The following is a 19,428-nucleotide window of genomic DNA, read 5'->3' on the forward strand; positions in this document are numbered from 1 at the left end:
CGTACTCACCGCTATGGCCCACCAATGACGCAGTCTGCACACGGCATATGCAAGTATTAACACTTTAAATCGAAAAACTGCCAAAAGCTGTATTAAAAAGAAAAGACAAGATAAGTTTTAAGGAATATACACAAAGGTAAAGTCATTGGGTTTCAGGAAGAACCCACCAAAGTGTCTTCATTATTCTGATTTAGCTGAAAACTGTCACAGATGGGTACTGGTCTACAGAACAGCGTTTGGGATCCTCTGCTCTAGAATTTATGGAACACTGCCCAAAGAGGGATTCAAATTAACTTCCCATTATCAACAAAAGAATATATAGTTAGATGTTTATTTTTCCTTTCTATTTGAGTCCATATATATATATATTCTGATATCCTTTTAAGGTTGGAGAAAATGCTTTGAAAGTTTCCACTCCAGTACCTTTTCACTCCAAGTACAAATACTGACTTTTTGGAAGATACCAGATTCTTAGTGATGTCCACTGCAAAGCTCTGAGTTACTGGGGTGTTGGGAGAGTTCTGCTATCCCAGGACCTGCCCTCTGATTTTTCAGGGTGGTTCAGGGAGTTTTGTGAAAACTTTCATGTGCATTAGTATCCCATGTAATCCCCCAGCCCAGCAATCCCGTGAGTCAACTGTCATTAAGATGGATAGAAAAATTGTCCAAGGCCACACAACTCTTAGTGAGGAAGCCATGATTTGAACCCTGGTAGCTTGACTCCAAAGACCAGGCGCTTATCCACTATGCCTTAGCTGTCTCAGTAATTCTACTAAGGAATAAACACGGAATAAAACTTTACTAATTTTACTTGGAAAACATACTTATTCTGAGTAGGGAGAAGTCAGGTGGCTCTGGAGCAATGCCTCAGGGTAGGGGGTCTGCCCAAAGTTCCTCACTAATCGCAACTGCTGAAAGGCTGGAGGCTGACAACTTCTTTGCTGCCACTGGCTGGGTGACCTCACTGAAGATCCTTTCACGTAAATGAACTTTGCAGTTGTTTTTGTTTTAATTTCCTGCTTTCATTAAAAACGTGTTTTCTAATAATCTGCTAACCATTTAGTTTCTCTATGTATCCTACCCCTATCTCTGCATTCTGGACTTGGCAAAAGTATAAATCTTTATTCCTCTATCTCAAAGTCTCCCAGATCCCAAGGTTTCCTGGAGGCTGTGTCCATTTCCAGGGCCAGGCATGACAGTCTTTCCAAGCTGAGCCAATAGGTCCCACCTATTTGTCCAATATCATTAACTCCCCAAGCAGAGTTCAGACAATCCTTGGAGATCTGGCCAGTGGATTAACTTGGCTTCCCGGTAAGTCCTGGCTCAGACTATGTTAAGATAAATTCAACAGGGGAAATAAAAGGGAAAAGAGAAGTCCATTTTGTTATTCTATGTCAATAGTTTTACAGGAAAAAATTATCAAGAGGTTTGGGACCTCACATGCTCTGCCACCAAGTTCAGTGACCTGGGGTAGGTCAAGACACTGAACCATGAGACTCAATTTCTTCATCTGGAAAAGGAGATTAAATTATATCAGTGGTTTTCCAAATATTCTGTAGCAGCCAAACACTTTTTCAAAACAATCTTATTGGAACCCTAACATACCGTACAGATAAAAATGGAATTACTCAGATTGCAAGGGGGTGATGTCATGAACACTGATCTCTATTTACTGGGAACCCCATCTCTTTCCTCACACATACTTCTGCAGTGAGTGTGGGAAAAAGAAAATAAAACAAGACTTTTTAAAGTAGTATGAAAACCACTAGAAAATATAATCAGTAATACTCTTCATCCAAAACTAATGATGATAATAAACGTGATTGCAGGTGAGTCTCTGAGCTCCTAGGACATACCTATCATTGGGCTTAAGTGTTTTCCAGGTAGTATTTCATTTACTTTTCAGAACGATGATGATTTCATTTCACATATGAGGAAACTGAAGTTTAGACCTAATATATTCAAAGATATACAATGAGTGATAGTGTTGTGAATCAAACCCAGGTTTTTCTGACTTCAAGGGTCTTATCCGTTGTGCACACAGCTTCTAAAGATAGTGAGTAAAGTAGTTAAAATGAACTTAGGGGGGATTCTTTATGAATTTTAATTGCCTATATCATGTCTAACACAATGTTAGAAACTGACTGACTTACACTATCACCTGTAAAGAGATACCGTGAGATGTATTAAACCCAACCAAAGTCACAGTGTGTCCTGGAAAGATACTGCCTCATCTACAGATAACTGCATCTATATAATTCTACAACTGACTAGTTTTGCCCAAGATTATCAATATATCACTTTTCTCAAAAACTCCTATTATGGAAAAATGAAACAATTATTTTTAAAAACATACACAGAAATCTATCTCAAGACAGAAAAGGAATGGCATTTTCATGCGTTATTACATAAACAGGTGCATCTTCCTTTCAGTGATTAGGGTCTGTCAGTGGCTTCTATCTCAGCCATTTTAAAGAATAAAGGAAAATCAGAATGGCTTCTTCTGCTATGCTCCCGTATTTCTCATTAATCTTTTTTTTCCTTGAGATGACCAGGCAATTTCTTAGAAAGAGAGAGAGAGAGAGAGAGAGAGAGAGAGAGAGAGAGAGAGAGAGAGAGAGAGAGAGCGCGCACTGAATGGTCCAAGAATAAGGAAAAAGGAAAGATAATGTTTAAAAGAGGAAAAAAGAATGGCATAGAATCTGAGGTCTACTGACAGGAAATTTGCCTTTTGGTTAGTTTCATCATGTCCAAAATGAAACCTACAACAGAGAATACTTACAAATATATCAAAATAAGAAGAGTAGTAGTCATACTGCACCACCTCTTTTTCTAACGTGTTCTCAATACCTCCATTCACCTGGGAAGGAGAGGAAGAAGTAAAAATGAGGGGAGTTATGTGTGAAAATAATACAAGAGAACATACAAGTAAATTTTTGCATACACTTTTCTGCCTTCTCCTAACCCAGAAATATTAAAATATGGGAGAAAAGAACGCTCATAATTCGAATAGAAAAATGCTGAAGAGCATTTCCCACTTGAATTCTGAATTCATTTGTTCAACAAATATAAATATATAATGACAAACAATGCCGTTTTTTGTAGTTCATATTTGGTAAACTGAAATGTTAAATGTGAAAACTATTTTTTTTCTCTTGTAAGATAAAGTCTTCAATCACACAAACATACATTTTTATTATTTTTTAACATCTTTATTGGAGTATAATTGCTTTACAATGTTATGTTAGTTGCTGCTGTATAACAAAGTGAATCAGTTATACATATACATATGTTCCCATATCTCCTCCCTCTTGCGTCTCTCTCCCTCCCACCCTCCCTATCCCACCCCTCTAGGTGGTCACAAAGCACCGAGCTGATCTCCTTGTGCTATGTGGCTGCTTCCCACTAGCTATCTATTTTACATTTGGTAGTGTATATATGTCCATGCCACTCTCTCACTTCGTCCCAGCTTACCCTTCCCCCTCCCCGTGTCCTCGAGTCCATTCTCTATGTCTGTGTCTTCACTCCTGTCCTGCCCCTAGGTTCTTCAGAACCATTTTTTTTTAAAATTCCATATATATGTGTTAGCACACGGTATTTGTTTTTCTCTTTGTGACTTACTTCATTCTGTATGACAGACTCTTGGTCCATCCACCTCATTACAAATAGCTCAATTTTGTTTCTTTTATGGCTGAGTAATATTCCATTGTATATACAAAACATATTTTTAAAGAAGAAAATTAACATTTATCCAGGGCTCCCCTCACTTTCTGACCACTGCACTATTTTAAGTCTTGGAAGGTCAAGTGGTTCCCTGATCTCTTAGCACATATCCATGACGACAGTTATCATGACACAGGACAGAAGTGTAAAAAATCTCCTGGTTGCTCCTAGCACTTTAAAATTCTGCACTCTTATCAACTTATATGTATATATATATTTTACCTTGAACAGATAACAAAATAAGGACCAGATTAGACCTATGTGAGAAAGTTATAGATGAAGAAAATTAAAGCTAATACGATAAATTTTCTGTCCTCTCCCAATTCTCCTATCAAGATGAATTTTAAATGATCAAGTTCAAAATTCTGCATATCGAACTATATAGAACACTAATCAAGGAAGGGAATGTATGCATGGAAGCGAATGCAGCGTTCTAAGCAGACCCTCTATAAGGCGAGGGCCCGTGGATTAGCTAATAGGGAACATGATGTACAACAGTAAATTCAGGGTTCTGATCTGGAGCACAGACATCGTTGGTCCTGGCAAACCAGTGCAGCTGGTCTGAGAAGGACAAATTAGAGGGCAATTAACCCAAGACCTGAGTAAAAGAAAAAAGGGGAAAAAAATCAATAAGGAATACCTTTGCAAGGTTTGCTAATTGGTCAAATTAGAATAAAAGTTGCCATAAGGAAAGGATTCTCTTGCCTTAGATACCTTTTCAAGTACAGTTGACCCTTAAGCAACAGGGGTGTGGACTGCACGGGTCCACTTACACATGGATATTTTGCAATAGTAAATACTACAGTACTACATGGTCCATGGTTGGTTGAATCCGTGGTTGTGGAGGAACCTCGGATACGGAGGGCTGGCTACAGGTTATACAAAGATTACTGTCCCCCTCCCCCACATGCTAGGGTCAAGGGTCAACTGTACTTGTTATGAAAATGGAGTATACCATAAACTATTCTGTTCTTTAAATTCCTTAAGGAGACTTAGACATCTGTGTAATTTGTGCAGGTTGCCTACAGACCTGCCTGACTATAGGTAGACCTTTACAAATGAATAGAATTGAAAACCTGGGAGCAAGAATTAAAAGCCAACCATCTAGTCTCACTGCTATGTCTCTTCAGACTGAGGAAACTTACCAATATCCAACATATTTTTTAAAAAGATTATTCCAAGTAGCCTATGGCAAAGAGGAGTTCTCTACCACATAGAAGTTACCCCTCCTGGCTGAGAGAACAGGAATTAAAGCTGCTGATAACAGTTCAATAACTAGCCAGTAGAAAAGGGTTCTCTTCGGTATCCATATACTTTAAGAGACCCTGATTTCATGTTGCCTTTAAATATAGAAATCTAAAATCTACATTTCTAGCCCATCTTGTACTCTGAATTATTTCAAAATCTTCGTCATCTCTAGCACAAGATGTCCCAGATTCATCTTTAGTTTCACATGGAACCCCTTCCCAATCAGAGTTCTGCCAAAGCTGGTAACTGTTATTCTAGGCTCCATCCTTAGAAATCTTAGAGTCACCTTTGGATACTGGGGGTGATAAAATCAGCCTATCAACAAATCGTCTGATATTTCTTCCCTTAGTATGTCTCTCAAGTTAGCTGCTCCTTTTCTACTCCTACCGCCTTCCACGGGGCTCCTTCAGCAGTTTCTGAGTTATGTTCTTACGGTCAGTCTGCCCGGAACTTATCTTAATCTGCAAACCATGGCCATTATCTTGATCCATTCACCAAATACCTGTTGAGCACCTAGTGAATGCCAAGTACTGTTCTAAACACAGGAAATACTCCAGTAAACAAAACAATATATCTGCCTTTACGGACCTTCCATGCTAGCAAGTGGAGATAGAGACACATAAGAAAATCAGTGCTACAAAGAGGACAGAAGCAGGACAGTGTGATGGAATAATAGTTGACTCCTTTGGGTTGGGTGGTCATGGAAGTCTTCTCTTCATGACATTTAAACTGATACCAGCATGCTAAGTTGAAATCTACATCAAGATAAAGGAAATTAACCATTTCAGATAGAAGGAACTAGTGTCAAAGTCTAAGACAGAAGAGAGCTTGTTCCATTCTGAGAACAGAGGTCTGGCTGATCTGGGTGGGCCAGGAACAGAGGGTGGGAAAGGAGGTCTGGGTTGGCTTCTGGGGGGCTTTGCAAGCCAAGTTTCAGCATTTGGACTCTATGCTAAGTGCTCCGGTTAAGTCCATGAAGGGTTTTAAACAGAAAGTAACATCTGATTTATGTTTTTACTTTTAAGAGTCACTGTGGATTCTATCAGGAGAATGGATTTGGGGAGGGCAAGTGTGGAAGCAGGCAAACTGGTCAGGCACAGACAGGGTGCAGCAGTTTGGATGAGCAATAATGTTGGCTTGGTCGAGGGTGGCAATGGTAGAAATGGAGAGAAGGGATCACATTGTGAGTATACTTTGCTGGCAGATTTGACAGGACTTACTTTTAGATTGGACAGGGGGCATGAGAAATACAAAACAAACAAGCAAATCAATCAAGGATGATTCTTCACCTTTGGCCTGAGCATCAGGGCATTTTTTTTACTGATAAAGAAGTGGGTGTATGTGTCGTCGGGGAGCAATGTCAAGTTAAGCGTCCAAATCGACACAGCAGGTAGCTCGTGATGTAATGTGGAATGCGAGTCAGTGACCTCTGGAAGATCTCAAAACCGTGTTTTTCAATCTGCTCTAGAACCTATCTCAGCTCACAACTAAGGTAAGTCCAACACTTCCGTGTAGCTCTTTAAGAATTTCAATTGTTTAGAACCAGGTTACCTAGGCAATTTCATTTCCTAGAGGCACTTTATTTCTAGCCAGGCTAATATTTTCTCTGCATCTGCCCTTGTCCCATCCAAAACACACACACACACACACACACACCTGCATAAGCACAACAGTCTTGCCTCAGTGCTTCTGTTCACCTCCATCTCGAAACCCTCTCCCTATTGGTCCCACCATCCAATCCTAGATCACCCTTCTATCCCCAATTCCACTCTTCAGATAATTCTAACCCACTGAACTCTCCCAGTGAGTTTTTGTTATCGTGGGTCATCACAGTTTAGCTATAGAACATAATGACAGTGGGGTAATAAAATCAGAATCAGAATCAGTAGGATAATAAATACCTGAAACATAAGTGTAACAATAGAGAGAGATTAATAACCAACTTGTTTTTTCTCTTTCTGGGTAGAATTTATTTAGCTAATAGTAAATTACATAATCTATAGTTACGTAGAGCTTTGTAACTGCCAAGGGGCTGTGGAATATATCTTTTTATTTGCTCCCCACAAGAATTCACAAGGAAGGCAAGACAGGTATTAGCTCAGTTAACTGACTGAGAAACCAAGGCTCAGAGAAGTTACACAGCTTGCCTGAGGCCACAGAGTTGGCCATGACAGCTCTGGGACAAATTAGAAGCATTCTGCCACTTTCTGCTACACCAGTTAGAAAATAAGAAGACAGGCAATGAGCACTGATAAAGGTCTTTCTTGAACCATAATCTCAACCAAAGTGTCAAAAAAAGAAAAAGACAAAGAAATCAGCCGGCCCAAGGTCTTCCAGCAGGAAAATGATCCAAGGTGCTCTTAGGCCGCTCCAGCTCGCCTAGGCCCTGCACACCAGGCTGGGTTGGCGCCAGTCAGCTCCCTGGAGCCAGGAGGAAAAGTGGCTAAGTTGGAAGTCATATATGAAGGCAAAATATTTTGGTTATTGTTATGATTGCATAGAACAGCTGGGTCCCCATACTCTTTTGAAGGCCTAAGCTCCCTTCATGCTATTTCTTTCCTCTTTTAAAGACCAACAGTAGGAGGCAATATAAGATCATCTCAGCTAAACTTTAAAGCTCATGTAGCTCTTTGTGGAGCTTACAACACCAGAATCAGAAGCCTATGTCTCGGCACTCGGTAAACGTATAGTCATGTGAAAATAACAGTGGATACGAGTGATCAGGGATTTACAGAGACAGACAACAAAAGAAAAAGGGATGGTACAGTGTGTAATGAAAAACCCGGGTCAGGGCTGACAATTCAAAACAAATAGAACTAGAAAGTTAAATGTTTTCTTTTTTTTTAAACAGCCTTGCTAAGAAAGTCATGATATACTGTCTCAAAGATCATATACTCTTTTTACAAATGGGGAAACTGGTAGTCAGTGGAAAAGTGAGGATAGAAACAAATTTCTTAATTGCTAGGTCTGGTGATTTTTCATTTATAAAATGTTGCATGTGGATGGCAACAGATTGCTTATGATGAATGAAACAGGGTGCATCCCACTTACTTCACTTCCATTTCAATTTCCTTGAAGCAGTAAGAAAGGAGGGAAGTGAGTAGTGTAATCCTGTAACCCACCACGGCCCCATCCCACAGCTTCCCTAACTTAAGTGCACACTCAGTGGTCATATTAGTGGCAAACCAATGAATGCCTCGATTTTGTGCTGTCACTGCAATAATTTTAAGTGTGCTTCCTTAAGACTGCTGCTAAGCTTTCCTGTTAAAAGATGCATTTCTTTTTCATCTCTCATGCTACAGCTGCTGGTTTTGAAAACATATTACTCCTTTAAAATATATCAATTTAAATATATTCTTTAATGTGTACACATGGAACACATGGTTAAAAGAGACATTTTAAATTACTGTTGTCATATCACTGGCTTTTTTGGTTTGAAACAAAACTAAGGCATACCCACAACGCTAGATTAACAGAAGGAAAAATCTATAAAGAGAAACTTCACAGTAGATTTGTGCTGCATATGACCTTGATTCTGGGAAAAATCTATCTTCTTTTGATTAAATTTTTAAAATTTTCTAATATAAGTATATATCTGCTTTCATGAAGTTTTATTACTCTATTAGAATTTATGATGAAATTAAATGAATCCAATGATGCTAATTATTAAGAGTCTAGAATCTAGAACTAAAATTGCTGCTATGAATCAGAATATTAATCAGAGTTTAGATTAAGACATTAACTCTTTCTATCATGAGGCAAAATTAAAAATCATTTTCCAACAGGAATCTCAGCATCCTTTCATATTTTCTCTATTTTAATAAATTTCTTAAAAGCACCTAGCACCATGCCTAGCAAAGAGTAACCTCTTAATAATAAACACTAGCTAATAACTATTGCTTCCCAGGCCTTAGCAAATGTTTCTTGGAAATAAATGAACTGCTGAAAGTGAAGGAAACAGACAATTTTTGCTTGGGAGGAAGCATTCTGGAAGAGTTCACCTATTTGTTGGTAAGGAATGTAAACAGTCAAAGCCGAGGCTTTGGAGAAAACAGATATATTGGGTTAAATAAAATGTATTATTAAAATGAATTTTACCTGCTTATTTTTATTGTTGTTAAATGTAGCAGCTAGAGAACTTACATGAGGCTTGCATTCTATTTCTATTGGATAGTACTGGTCTAGACAATTATTTGGCAATATAACCACATAAATTTGACAAAACTTCAAATGCCTCTAGGATTTTTTTGTGTGTGTGGTACGTGGGCCTCTCACTGTTGTGGCCTCCCCTGTTGCGGAGCACAGCCTCTGGACGCGCAGGCTCAGTGGCCATGGCTCACGGGCCCAGCCGCTCCGCGGCATGTGGGATCCTCCCGGACCGGGGCATGAACCTGTGTCCCCTGCATCAGCAGGCGGACTCTCAACCACTGCGCCACCAGGGAAGCCCTAGGATTTTTTTTTTTGATAAAATATGAACAAATAATCTTTTGCAAAAAAATAAAAAATAAGGGCATGCAAAATCTTAAATATGGGAACTAGAAAGTAAATGCAACATTTGAAACATATTCCAGGAGCATGTTACATTTTTTAAAGCAGTGATTAGCAGTTTTTTTCTGAAAAGGGCCAGGAAATAAAAAACTTTGCCTTGGTGGGCCAGATGGACTCTGTCAAAACTACTCAACTCAACCACTCAGCACAAAAGCCAGCCACAGACAATATGTAAACAGATGGGCAGGGCTGTGTTCCAATAAAACTTTATTTATAAAACCAGGCCACCTGAATTTAGCTCTCAGACTGCAGTTTGCCAACTCCTGTTATAGAGCAAAACCCGAAGAATTCAACTTTCATAATTGCAGACACAGTGAATTTTAAACTAACCAGGTTCTTCTTAAATATTGATAATAACCATAAAAAAACAAGAAAGGTCCAAATCAGCTGGAGAAGACCAATGGTGCCTCATTTGAAAAAAAGTTGAAATTCACGAAAATGAGACAGAAATGATGAGAAAAATAAGAAAACTGTTTTGTTTTGTTTTGTTTTTGTCTCTGGAAACAATTCGTATAATGTCATGAAAAAAAAAAACCACTTACATTTAACTCTATTATCCACAGTAACGTTACAAATAAGAGGTCAAAGGTGACAAACAAACAGAAAGTCCTCCTGACATCAGATATGCCTTTCTTTTCCCTTCCTTCATAGGACTCAATCCTGGCCATGAGTTGCGTGGGGTTGATGGAATGGACGTCGCGCAGGGAAGCGTGCGAGCTCTGACTCCCCATGAGAGCGTTCTCCATGTCTTCTGGCACAGGGTTCATCCTGCAGAAGGGTTAAAGGAGCCCCTCTCCAACTTCACCATCCCTAGAGAGAAGAAATCTTTGGGGAATGAAAGAGAAACGCACGTTAAATCAGAGCCCACCTGATACCACAGTGCTACCCCTGCCCCGTGTGACTGCCTGTCTCACTAAGCATCAGGGTTTTTTAACTGAAGACATTTCTGTCTTGATGAAGATACAGAGAGAAAGAGAAATGAGAAGCAATTCTTGATGTTATCCATCAATACTATCAATACCAAAAAAGCTGTTATGGGAAAGACTGTCAGTAAAGAAGAATGCAAATTTATAGTAAGTAGTATACGGTAAAAACAGGCAGTTAACAACAGACAGGTGTGCCTGGAACCTGGAGCAAGCCTCTGGGTGACCCAGCCAAGCCAGCTCCCTTGCTGTGCCAGGGAGAAAACCTCTACAGTTCTGTCAGTGTCACTACCCATGGACTAGGAAAACATTTACTGAATAGCTTCCCAGAGAGCATGTAACCAGAACGTGTAAACCCACTATAAAAAAAAATCTGTTTCCTAAAGAGGAATTGCTTTCCACCACAGGTATCTAATAAATCAAATTTAGCATTTCCATTACCTCTTAATGAATAAGCATGTTTCTGGGTCTCTTCTTGGAAAAGAAGTACGCATACCTCAAAAAGTTTACCATTAGTTTACCATTATAACCCCACTGATAATTGCAACAATCATAGTCCTATATGGAGACGCAGGACTCCCATCCCCGCAAGGCCAGCATGTGCTTCTATAATAAAAGGCTGGCGATCTGAATGATCTGATCTCCTCATGGATGAGGCAAAGTCATCAAATAGAGAGTATGATGATGGTATTTTTCTTTGCCAAACATTGTAGTTTCCCTTCCTACACCACCTCGCCCTATGGGAGGATTATATACCCCTGGCTCTACTGAATTCATGTGCCTTTCTCTGGCCAGTGTAATGTGGCCACTGTAATGCGTGTTACCTGCGTCCAGATCTTAAGAACCAGCGCATGGTTCACCCTGCTCTCCCTTCTGCCACAATGACTGACAATGTCCAGTAGAAAGAACATTTTCCAGGTGGGTAAAATACAATTTCAGAACATTGCTGGAATTTCCCTAAAGTAATATGGTCCCATTTGGTCCTATGCACAGTCCAGAACTCTGTATCTTCACACTTGACCTTCAATTCTCTCCCTCCCCACACTCAGGAACAAAAGTCCTTTCCACATTTTCATACAATGTGGTGATTTAATGACATAGCATTTTTGAAAGCAATTTCGTTATGTAGTTTGAACTATGATAATTTAAAATAATCATACTGCTTGATCTAGTAACCCTACTTCTGGAAATCTATAGGAACTTAACCGTAGACCTTCAAGGCAAAAATTGATCTATGTCATTAGAGGCTGGGTCAGTGATTACCTTAGAGCAAGAGGAAAGGAAAAGTGACAAGAGGGTGCAAGCTTGGTCCAGTCCTCTTTCTTGGGCTGAGTAGTGCTACCACGGCTGTACTCACTGTTTGATAATTTATTGTCGTATCAATGATTTAAAGCCACTAGACTGTACAGAAAAATCAACAAGTTCACAATTCAAACTGAGGACTGTTTTTAGGAAGAAAATCATTTGCAAGGTAATTGGATCATCTTCTTAGTCTCACCCATTCCTCCTTTCCTGAGCCCACCCCTCATGAATAAAAAGGACAACAAAGAAAAACACCCACCCCAGAAGTCTGAGGCTATTTCCAACTAAAAAACTGACATCATACAATGCTGTACACCTGACTTGGGAAATGAGAATCATTACATTATTTTTCAGACGTGTGTATATATAACTTCTAATTAGCTAGAATGTATAGATACTACTTGCAATAGCTTCAATGATAAAGTTACCCACTGCACAGATTGCTCTCAGCAGCATGACTCTAATCAGACTGATCTCTGTCTGGGACAGAAGCAAATTTTAAAAGGGAGGGAGAGCTTCCTTTTAATGTGTCAAGAGGAAGATACTTCTAAAGCCTCTTTCTACTCTACAATGATAGGATTTCATCCTAACCATGTCCTTCAGAAAGATTCAGTTCAAGTGTCAATTCCTTCAAGAAGACTTTCCTGAAATGCTCCCCACATTCCAATCCCCACGCAAGGCCAAGTGCATCTCCTCCAAGCTCCCCTAGGACTGTGGATATGCCACTTATGGTACCGCTTACCACACTGTGCCTTAATTATCCACTTACTTGCCCGCCCTCCTGCTAGCTGGAGTGCTCCTTGAAGGCCTTGAATTTGATTTGCACATCCCTGTGTCCCCAGGGACTACCTCAGTACACAGCACACAGCAAGAACAAAACAGATATTGACTGCATAAATCCTGTCTAGCATCTAGCCCAGACACTAACGCCAAGCAGGCTCTCAAAAAACTCTGCTGAACTGAGGAGACCACACTGTTTGTTTCTGAAGAAAAGCTTGGATATTTTCCCAGATATAATATTGAAAGTATTAAATACCCAGTTCTTGTACTGAGTCCTCTCTGGGGTTGGCTTGAGGAAAGCTATGCCTCTCTAAAGAGGGTATTAAGTTCTGATTAGCTGTACCCCAGGAGACTGAATCTACAATGCAGGGTTTATTCCAACTATGGAAGAAGCATGGGGAGAGGGGAAGGTGATAAGGAGTGGGGTGGAGAATTATAAAATAAAGAAAACCATCCCCTTATCTTTTACTGGAATTTGTGTAAGGAGATGAGCATCCTCTTTTGTTATTTTGGTTTTTGAAAAAGAGATTCATATCATAATTGTTTTATCTGGATGGGTAACTATCCTCCTCTATATTGGCTAGCTATTTCTACAGTCATGCTGTGCTCACAAACTACCCCCAAACCCAATGGCTTAAAACAATCTACGTGTGTTCTCAAGCTCATGCGTCTGCAGGGTGCCTGCAGTTCAGCTGGTCTAGTCTGGGCCCAGCTGGCAACTCTGCTTCAGGTAGTGGACAGCAGAGCTTGGCTTCAAACTGTGTTGCGTCTAAGTCTGCTGCCTGTTTGTCTTTCCCCTTGGACCAGGACTACGTGGGGAAGTAGTCACGGAGAAACTACATGTTCTCTTCACGGCAAATGGCAAGAGCACAGGAGACAAGCTCGACCACGTAAACACACTGCAATCTCTGTTCACATTCTAGAGGTCAAATATATCTCAAGGCCAAGCCCAGAGGGCATGGAGCTGAGATGTACATTCCATCCAAAGAGGAGCAGAAGGTAAGTGGACATTTGCTGAGAAATACTCCAATCTACCACAGCTGTCAATGCTCTAAACTAGGAGTCAACATACTATAGCCTGTAAGTCAAATATTGCAGGCTGCTTGTTTCTTAATACGGAGTTTTATTAGAATACTACCACATGCAGTCCTATGGTTGGTATCGATTGCTATGGACACTTTCACATGAAGACAGCAGAGGTGAACAGTCACAACAGAGACTACATGGTTCACAAAGCCTAAAATATTTCCTTTACTGCCTGTAGTTTTCTAGAAAGGGAGACTGCTGCTTCCATCAGCTTTTCAAAGGGGAGCCATGTGAGATGTAGAGGTTCTGTGTTATAATTAGCAAAAAATAGGCTGATTGATGAATATTAATTTTTCCAATGCATGCTCTGATTCTGCAATTAGCAAAAACCTGTAATCCAGTCTTATTTTTCCACAGGTGGCTCTCGTGACACAGCACAGCTCAGGCACAGGTGGTCTTGTTGCCTTATCTAAGGGCCACTTCAGCAGTACTTACAGCCCAAACACACACAGCTCTCTGCCGTATTCTCTTCCCTTAATCCCACACTGCTAGAACTGGAGAAAAATTCTACCATATCTATACTGGTGGCTTCCTAAATGATGATACCCTGTGCATGTGGGAAAACCCAAAAACCTGAAATCCTTTTGCTTCCAGAAAGAATAGCTTACATCTTTGAGATGTTACTACTGCACTGGTCCCCAGGCTGGTTTAAAATAATCTTAGCAAAGCTAAGCCAAAACTTCAGCTCCATCTGCTTCAGCACAGAATTGATACCACCCAGATGGTAAACAGCAGCTGCTATAGCGCAGTAGCTACCACTGCTAGCATTTTACAGAAGTCCCACAGTTTCTCCTGGGAGAAGTGGAAAGGGCCTCTGGGCACCTACTGGGGCGGCCAAACCAAGTCTCTCAACCCAGGCACCCAGGCTTCTCCTCTGTATTACTTCCGGCCACAGCAGGACACTGTATGTTCTCCTCCAAGAGAGAGAGAATTGAGAATAACAGACACTAAAAATATTTATCATCTTTTCCAAAGGCCAGTGGAGCAGATTTGGCTTACAGACATGTTTTGCTTGGTCTTGTACGGTGTTTCTAAAGATCTTGAACTAATTGCTAACATTTTAAGTAATGATCTTTCATCTAAAATTCCAGATGTCTAGCTTCTCTGGAAAAGTTAAAAGACACAGAATAGCCAGGCCTGCATTCCCTTACCATAAGAATAAAGCCAAGAAGATGCTGAACTCTTTAGATGGAGCCCGCACTCTCCACTTGGCCTCAGCCTCGACCTAGCCTGGAGTCATTTGAGTCTGCCACTCTGATCTATTACCCTGTCGTCTGACAGGCAAAGAGAATCCTACACCTGCAGATTGTGTCTCTTCTTGTTCTTTCAAAGCTTTCTTCAGGGACTTCCCTGGTGGCGCAGTGGTTAAGAATCCGCCTGCCAATGCAGGGGACACGGGTTTGAGCCCTGGTCCACGAAGGTCCCACATGCCGCGGAGCAACTAAGCCCGTGCGCCACAATTGCTGAGCCTGCGCGCTAGAGCCTGCGAGCCACAACTACTGAGCTGGCGAGCCACAACTACTGAGCTGGCACGCCACAACTACTGAAGCCCGCGTGCTCTGGGGCCCACGCGCTGCAACTACTGAAGCCCATGCTCCGCAACAGGAGAAGCCACTGCAATGAGAAGCCCACACACTGCAATGAAGCCCCGACTCGCTGCAACCAGAGAAAGCCCGCACTCAGCAATGAACACCCAGCACACCCAAAAATAAATTAATTAAAAAAAAAGCTTTCTTCATCTATGTTGCCGAAATTATTCTCGCCTCTGAAGTAAATGTTTGCTTACAGGTGAAAAAAAACAAAAAGGTAGCAGCTGAGGCCTACGCAGATTATATAAGGACACACCCATCTGAGGGATATTTCAAGATATATCTTAGAATTAAGACTCGGGTCTTCCACTTCTGTCCTCTCCATCAGATTCCTAGAAGGAAACAGGAGGAACCCTCTCCATCAGATTCCTAGAAGGAAACAGGAGGGACATCAGAAGGTGTTCAAATGGCCCCTGGGATGCAGTCATTGGATTTGTCCCTAAAGACACGAGCTGCCCCAGCTGTGCCCACTCTACCCCGGGTCTGGGTTCCTCTGGGGGCAAGAAGCACCTCAATCTGACTCTCTTCTTGCAAGGCCCACCACGTGTTACGAGACCTGGTTTATGATGGTTTTTAAAAGCTCTGTGTAGAGCCCACAGTTTCCAAAATGAAACAGCTAGAAGTGGAGAACGGGAATCGTATGTCAGGGAGTAACCTGACATTTACAAACATACTTTGCCAGTATGAGAAAGAGGCATGATAACTAACAAACACAGATGCTTTGGAAGTAAACATGCAGAGAGAAGAGAGAGCTGTGGGAAGGAAGCTAATCCACAGCAACAGAAACACATAAGACAACCTTCCTATTGTAAAGTATGAGAGAAGGAAAGTTCTGCATGCCTAAGAAGACCTGGGAAATCTACACGTCAGACTCAACCAACTATTCAAACTTTCATAAATTAAAAACTTTTATTTAGTGTCTTCTTAAATGATCTGCTTATGTTTTTAAAACATCATAAAGTTGGTTTGTGGTAAAGATGTTCTAAGCAACAAAAAAAGGTATGATTCATCATCCTGGACTTCTTCATGGCACTGATGCTATAGGTATGTCCATTTTACCTTGGAAGGTAAAGACCTGGTATAACTCTGATGAAAGTGTCTTTAGAAAGCCTGGCAGCGGCTGAGGTTAGGGAGTTGATGCATTTGTGTAACATTCCAGCTTCCTGGGCTGGAGAACTATCACGATGAAGCACTACAGGAAGGTTAATAAAATCAAGATCAAACAAACCTGTCTTTGGCAAATGTCCGCTACCATTATGTTCACATTTCAAAACAGCCCTGGCTTACTTTACGCTTTATGTATTACAAGTTAAATAGAACGTCTAGAAAACATTTCTAAAATCTAGACTATTGGATTGAATTTTAAACCACCTACGCATCACATCCAGATTAGTAGTTGTAGCAATAGGAAATTACTGGATAAAGAAATATGGAAAATAAAGTTATTTTAAATTAATAAGTAAAAAAAATGTTTTTAAAGCATCTAAAATCACCCAACCAACTGTTTGGCATTACTTTAAAGAAAAAACTTTGAATCAAGGAATCAAATTTTTTCCAGCAGATTCCTATTGATTTTCCAACTGAAAATGAGTGAAATGTTTTAAAAAGGAAGAAGAAAAAGATCTATGTGTATGTATGAAACTCTGCTAGGCTTTTTATAGATTTGCCCATATCATCAGGACTACAATGGGGAGAGAATGTTGAAACAATTGAAATAATACTGCCCTCTGAAAGTTAAACCATAAAATCTGCACATAATGAATCAGAGTAGATGTGCTCTGCCCTTCAAGAAGCAAAACGGCTCGTAGGCCAAGACATAAGAACAAGGTGACAGGACATATGTTCAGATCTAAAGAGGTGAAGAGGGAATGTGCCCATCAGAAAGAGGGTGGGTCAGTCCCGAAAATACAGGAAAAGGAGTGTCACAAGCAAATGGCACCTGTGCCCAGTCTGGCACTCTTCAAGTGGGGACACCTTGTCTGTTTGATTTTAAGTATCTTCAATCCACTGGCCTTCCTATTCCTATCATTAGTGTGATGGCATCAGGGTATCATCAGTGCCTTTTGTCACTGAACAGTTTAATAATTCCCTACATGCCTCCCACAACCTTTCACAATTCTGTGCTTCTTATTAAAATGTGATAGGGAGACAATAGAATGGTCAGCTTGAAATAAATATCCAGTCTACACGGCAGTTAACGGTGTTCACTGGAGATTCTGAGATGTAAGTTTACCCATGTGAGAAAGAGCCACTCTCCCTTGGGCTCTGATTACACAAGCCGACAAATGAGGTTTCTCAGTCAACAAGAAAGATGGCTGGACTCAAACCTAATAAAGTCACCAACGTGATGCCACTGAGAAGCTTTCTGGGAGATAAACGTCTGGACGTCTCCTGACGACCCTCAACGGGCTTATCGTACAAAATTGCTCTTTAGGAGCTTCTAGAGATATCATCCAGAGACCATTTTAGTGACGGTTAGCCACCAAAAAATATTAGCATATTCGGTATATAGTAGGCAAGTGGTAACATTTCAAAAGAGAAATATATAAAGGTTGTATTCATCACTCCAGTATTCTTCCAATATCTCTTTATAAACCTACATATAATTATCAATAATTTTCCTTAAGTAGAATTATTAAGTACATGACAGTTACCAAGCTTAACCCAAAGCTATAGTAACTGAACTTGATTATGCAACGGTGATCCAATATTTGCTTATTTTAAATCTGACTTGTAAGTATTTGGGTATGATTACGAGTTCATACTCAATAAAAAGCAGGGGAGGGTACACAGTTCAGCTAAAGATTTTTAATAAGTACACAAAAACTTTGAAGACTCAAGATGTATAATTAAGTTCTGAGGATTTTTATATATATACTCTTAACTAAGGAAGTATAGCTAATATTTGATATTTTTAAATTTAAGAAGTGTAATACGTTTGAAATCAGGTTTAAGATTTACCAATCAGTATCCATGTATTCCTTACCAGAAAGAACAGAAATACAAAATGCATCTTTAAAAACAAAGAATCTAAAAAAGAGTGGATATATGTATGTGTATAACTGATTCACTTTGCTGTACACCTGAAACTAACACAACATTGTAAGTCAACTATACTCAAAAAAAAAAAAACTAAAATATTGCAAAAGCTTACTTAGTGATAGATTATAATCAAAATGGGAAGTTTTTGAAGATTACTTTTTAAAATCTACTGAGTATTTTAAAGATACAAACATGGATACAGATTATTTGAATACTGTAAGTTTTTTAAAGATAGATAATTATTTTTTCAACCCTACAACCATAGACTATGTGCTATTTTGAAGATATGCCATGTTTACAAAATTGATCATAAAACTAGACTATCAAAAAAAAATCTAGGGCTTCCCTGATGGCGCAGTGGTTGAGAGTCCGCCTGCCGATGCAGGGGACTCGGGTTCGTGCCCCGGTCCGCCACATGCCGCAGAGCGGCTGGGCCCGTGAGCCATGGCCGCTGAGTCTGCGCGTCCGGAGCCTGTGCTCCGCAACGGGAGAGGCCACAACAGCGAGAGACCCGCGTACCGGAAAAAAAAAAAAAATCTAATTCAGTAAGCCTTGCAATTAGGAGCTAAATACAGAACAAATAATGCATAAAATAGAAATTTATAACATAGTATTTTCTAAAATAACTACTGAGATAAAAATATTTTAAAATTAAAACAAACTATTTAGAAAATAGTGACAGTGGAAAGCTGTCAAAGTTAAGCTTATTATCAAATTCACTTCCTTAAAGTGCTCTAATTACTTTTCAATAAAGAATAAAATTAAAGAATTAGGCATTTAAACAACAAAGTTACAAAAACTCTATCCCCATGGGAAAAAAATATAAAAAAGAAAAACAATGGGTACAATTAATAAATAAATCCAAAAGAAGAATAATAATTGTTCCAATCTGAGGAATGAATACAATGTTATTCATTATATTAAACCCTCTACTTTTGCACATGGATGAACATTTCCACAAATTTAAAAAATATAAATAAACCCCAAAATTAGTCTTTTAAAAGGGAACATAGGTAAACCTAGATTCGGGAGGGGAGATTAGGAAAGGAATACAAGTCCCATAATAGGAGAGCTTATTTTTCAAAGTGTAAGTGATACTTTATACTAATCACATTTGAAAATCATAAAGAAAGTCCATACTCTGAAAAAATATATATATTACATAAAGAAGACATAGATCGCCTGAA

General features: G+C 39.8%; 1 protein-coding gene across 2 annotated transcripts in view; it reads right to left on the minus strand.

Annotated features, from left to right (window-relative positions):
• STARD3NL (STARD3 N-terminal like) overlaps window positions 1-19,428 on the minus strand; it is a 51,726-nt gene that overhangs the window by 15,126 nt on the left and 17,172 nt on the right. The window contains exons 2-4 of one of the 2 annotated variants that reach the window (XM_079931034.1): window positions 10,062-10,329; window positions 2,783-2,860; window positions 10-87 (exon numbers count right to left, since the gene is read on the minus strand). In XM_079931034.1, the coding sequence (XP_079787160.1) occupies window positions 10-87; window positions 2,783-2,860; window positions 10,062-10,286 (381 nt within the window). In that variant the 5' untranslated portion in view covers window positions 10,287-10,329. Of the gene's footprint in view, window positions 1-9; window positions 88-2,782; window positions 2,861-10,061; window positions 10,345-19,428 lie in introns of both variants that reach the window. The other variant, XM_079931033.1, reaches the window with a different exon arrangement.

This window comes from Stenella coeruleoalba, assembly GCF_951394435.1.
Source record: "Stenella coeruleoalba genome assembly, chromosome: 9".
NCBI lineage: Eukaryota > Metazoa > Chordata > Mammalia > Artiodactyla > Delphinidae > Stenella > Stenella coeruleoalba.